This window comes from Rutidosis leptorrhynchoides, chromosome 10, assembly GCF_046630445.1.
Source record: "Rutidosis leptorrhynchoides isolate AG116_Rl617_1_P2 chromosome 10, CSIRO_AGI_Rlap_v1, whole genome shotgun sequence".
NCBI classification, from domain to species: domain Eukaryota; kingdom Viridiplantae; phylum Streptophyta; class Magnoliopsida; order Asterales; family Asteraceae; genus Rutidosis; species Rutidosis leptorrhynchoides.
The window spans coordinates 58782364-58787265 of NC_092342.1; the positions used below are offsets into that span (position 1 = coordinate 58782364).

The window sequence follows — 4902 nt, forward strand, 5'->3', positions numbered from 1 at the left end:
GTGATTATTGAAGGTGTTCTTGAGGTTTGAAGATCGATGATGATGATGAATAGTATATGGGTGTTCTTGTGGTTTGAAGTGTCGGTGTGTGTGATGAAAATGAAATGAAATGAATTGGATCAGGATATAATATAGATAAGATAGAGTCACGGGTTTAAGTTAGGTAAACACGGGTATTAGTGTGTAGTCACGGGTATAGATATATCATGGGTGTAATAATTCGGTAAACACGGGTATTATATCCATTTGCAATTATAATTGTAGATGTCACGATTATTAACTGTATAGTCACGGGTTCTATTAAATTCTTATCCGTTATCTAAAACTCAATGTATTTTACCTTAATATGATTTACTTAATTGATTTATTTTTTATTAAAAAATACATTTATATATTGTTCAAAACCTTTTAGAATCTTGACGTTATACTTAGTTGATGTGTTTCATAAAATACTTATTTATTATATTTTTAAATTAGATACTGAAAACATGAATGTTTAAACTAATTTTCTCGGGTTTAGTTTAAGAATATCCTAATTAATAAAAATGATTTTTAAAACTCAATAATTATATAACATAATAATTATTAAAATTAATAATCATACGTTTTGTTGTCTTAAAATATATTTTTCTCGTTTTCACTAACCGTAGTGTTTTCAAAAAAAAATCTAACCAATATTAATAATAGTATATTTAAAAAGAAATACATACAAAATTGTAAATTTTAAGTAATGGTTGTTAAGTTTTCAACGAAAAGCTAACGGAAAAAGTCGGGTTATTATAATATCTTAAATTCAATAAAAAATCAAACTGAACTTTTTTTTTTTTAATGGAGGGAGTAATACATATATTACTTACGGAGTACTACATAGGAGTATTACATATTACATATACTGTACATTAATACATTTATACATCCAGTATTTATCCAATAATAACAACACTATATATAGAGACACACGGACGTATACTCACATCTATCTATCTCTCCACCTCTCCTTTCTCTCTCTCTCTATAAATTAAAACACGATGGTGACAACCAAAGGAGACGCTGGCAGCGCCGTTGCCGGCACCGGTGATACTACCACAATCCAACCAAGCTCCGAGTGTTGCATGTGCGGTGATCATGGCTTTCTCCAAGAACTTTTCAGATGCATAATTTGCAAATTCCGATCACAGCACACGTAATTCGACCCAATTCAATCTGGGTATTTCTTATTTTTCAATTTTAATCTCAAGTTCTTCAGAAGGTTTTAATCTTTTTGCTTTTATTACTTTTTCTTGACAGATATTGCAGCAATTTTTACCCTAAAGCAGAGTCATACAAAGTATGCAACTGGTGTTTGACTGATCAGAAACAAGTCTCCGGCGGGAACTCATCAAACTCGTCGTCTTCTGGCAAAAAAAGCTCCGGCGAAGGTTGCCGTGATAACGCCGGGAAAAACAAAAGTAACCCTAGTGATAGAAGGAAGGGTCTAGAGATAAAGGTGACAACAAATACTTGTATGATCAAGAAAGTACGTGGATCAAGATCGCCGGGAGAGTTGCCGGCGTCGACTGGACGGAGAAGGGTCGGCGCCGGTGAAGAGAATAATAAACATGTGGTGGTGTTGAGAAAGTCAAAGTCAGCGAATCATTTAACAAATGGTGGTGGTGGTGGTAGTGGTAGTGGTATAAAAACAAGGCCTGTTTTTAGAAATAAAGTGAGAAGGTATAAATTATTAGAGGAGGTTTCAAGTCAATCAGAGGTAGTAATTATTTAGAAATTAAATCACAAGTTATATGTTTATCTTTTGTTATTATGATATCATGATTACTTCTTTGTGCAAAATCTTGTACACTAAATGGATAGTTTGAATTAAAATTATGAATGCTTTAAATTAGTAATGATTCTTACAACATCATTTTTAAGCATACACATTTAAATGTGTCTTAAAATGTTATAGGATATAATATTTTAAAGCATATTTAGTGGTGTATGCTAAAATGTAGTGGTGTGGCATATATGTGTATCTCTAAAAAGCGATGATGTATGGATCATTAGATTAAAATTATGGTACTATTTACAACATGTTGGACAAGTTATTTATTTGACGAAGATTCATACTAAATAATATTGCACATAAACGAATCAATTTGCATTTTCATTTACTCATGTGTACTTAATTTTTCTTTTTATTTATTTATTTATTTATTTATTTATTTATTTATTTCTCCATATTTTTCTCGTGATATTATGACATAGTTTTGTATAAATTTTCATAATAAAATGTAGCATGTCTAAGATTTCTCGTATACTAATTAAAGCCTTGACGAAATATAATTTGGCCAACACTTCAGTAGCGAAGCCAGGGAGGAGACAGATGGATGCTCAGCCTCCCCTAATGGGCCTAATTGCAATGAAAAATTAATAGGTTATGATTAATTAATTTTACTAAGTCTCTCTCAATTAAACCCCAAATAATATTTAATCAAATACATGGACAACTTAATTATCCATTATTTGTTGTATGGGCCTTACCCAACAAAGTGTATACTTTTATAGAATTATTAAATACTGGACTAAATGTTATGTGATATATCTAATGCAATTACGCAAATAAGCAGTTCCGTAAATTAGGCTATTAACTAACAATAAATAAGATATATCATCTTCTCAATTTTATTTAGTTTACATCTTTTCACTTATTTGAGTTATTTGGTGCGTAGTTCCAAACGAGAGAAATCAAGTTAACTTGATAGCTTCCTAACTCGTAAGCCTCTATCCTTTTTTTTACAATTTTCATCTCATAATTATACGTTGTATATTGAATTTTTCATCTCATAACTATGGATAAGATAATTGATGTTTTTGCTTCTCGAAAACGTCGACGTGTCCAACTTATACCACACTAGGTACAATTCCTTTAATATACTATATTATACCATATGTTTATTAATATTTAACTAATTTCGACTTTGTAACTATTATTATTGACATGTTACTTCGTGAAAAATATGGTTTGGCGTGAGCAAAATTTGTTTAGTTTTTGCATATTATTTTTGACATCACTTATGCATTTGGTTTAAGTTGTACGTATTTTTTTATATATAAAATGGTATCGTTGTTTATTTATCTCAATATAACACTTTATTATTGTGGTTATCATCTAATTCTTGAGTAAGCCACCCTTATTGTCAAATCCTGACTCCGCCCCTGCAACACTTTGTCTTGTAGAAACCGAAATTTACATGGGTTTTTAACCACAACAAACGAATTCAAAAGTAGCATTTTTTTTTTATCTATATTAACCACTACATGATAAATACCAAGAAATTGTGTATCGTAGTGTGGTACATTAATTTCTTCATTTCAAAAAGTTATTCAACTTATTTTTTATATTTTCTATATTTTGAAATAAATTTTAGTTGCAAAAAATTATTACAAATTTCTCAATTTACTCTCATTTATTTCTTTGAATAAATCTATTCAACTTTACCTTGAATTCAAATACTAACTGAACAAAAAAATTCTTAAAAACTTCTTTCCTTAACAGAAAGTATTTATTTAGATGCATCAACGATTTTATATATATATATATATATATATATATATATATATATATATATATATATATATATATATATATATATATATATATATATATAGCTCGTCGATGTTGATTTTGATCTTTTCAGTCCCTAAACGACTCCGGATGTCATAAAACGGACATAGCTATATATATATATATATATATATATATATATATATATATATATATATATATATATATATATATATATATATATATAGGGGCAGGATCAATGGGAAAGTAACCAATCGGGGGGAAGCAAATTTTTTTTTTTTCGTTTTTTTGGAATTTTTTTCCGGCATCAAGATCACACGAAAATATGAACATTTAGAAAAGACACTTCGTGATGAATGTTATTATTTAGGCGGGAAAACGATCGACGAAAATAACATTCAAGATAATATTGTTCGTGAAGAATATGAACGTTTTTTTTCTTCATGTTTTGTGAAGTAAAATTTAGCACGATTTAGAGTTTAGGGTTTAGGGTTTGGTGTTTTGAGTTTATTCCATAAACCCAAAACACCAAACCCTAAACCCTAAACTCTAAACCGTCCGTGTTAAAAACTCAATCTAAATCCTAAATCTAAACCCTAAATCTAAACCCTAAACCCTAAATTTCTAAACCCTAATATCTAAACCCTATAAACCCTAATATCTAAACCCTAATATCTAAACCCTAATAGCCAAAACCTCAACATACGCTGAAAAACACGATAATTGTTATATATTACTTCTTCGAGTGTTTTCCCGCCAAAATAAAAACATTTATCACAAAGTGTCTTTATTAAATGTTCATATTTTCATCCCATCTATAATGTTCGTGAACACAGTTTTTTCAAAAAACGAAAAAAAAAATTATTTTGCTTCCCCCCGCTTCCCCCCGATTGGTTATTTCCCTCTTGATCCTACCACTATATATATCACATTTCTTTAAGAATAATTTTTTTTATTAGTAAGATAAAAAGTAAAAAGTGATAGTAACTTATGTATAAAAGACACTGATTGTGATTTATTTTAGAAAGAGTTGCTTAAATGACGTTATAGAACACTAGTTTTGGTATAACGTGCAACACTTAGTTGCTTGTATCTTTTAAAAATCGTATTTAAATGAGAATAAATTAACTTACAATCTATACGCGACTTAAATGGAAAAGGTCTTACATTTAGACGGTCTTGTACGTTGTTAGAACCATGCATCCAATTGCAAAAGAATCAAGTGTACGATTAATATATACGACCGATCAAAGATTCTAAAGTTTAATACGTTCATATTGAAGATATATTCACATATAATCATAGTCTTCAATAATTATATATTATATATTTATATT

General features: G+C 29.1%; 1 protein-coding gene across 1 annotated transcript; it reads left to right on the forward strand.

The window, feature by feature from the left end:
- Nucleotides 1-968: 968 nt before the first annotated feature.
- LOC139872815 (uncharacterized) lies at nucleotides 969-1866 on the forward strand. Its single transcript, XM_071860742.1, has 2 exons — nucleotides 969-1183; nucleotides 1288-1866. The coding sequence occupies exons 1-2, from the start codon at nucleotides 1029-1031 to the stop codon at nucleotides 1760-1762; spliced, it is 630 nt and encodes a 209-aa protein (XP_071716843.1). The 5' UTR covers nucleotides 969-1028; the 3' UTR covers nucleotides 1763-1866.
- Nucleotides 1867-4902: the final 3036 nt, after the last annotated feature.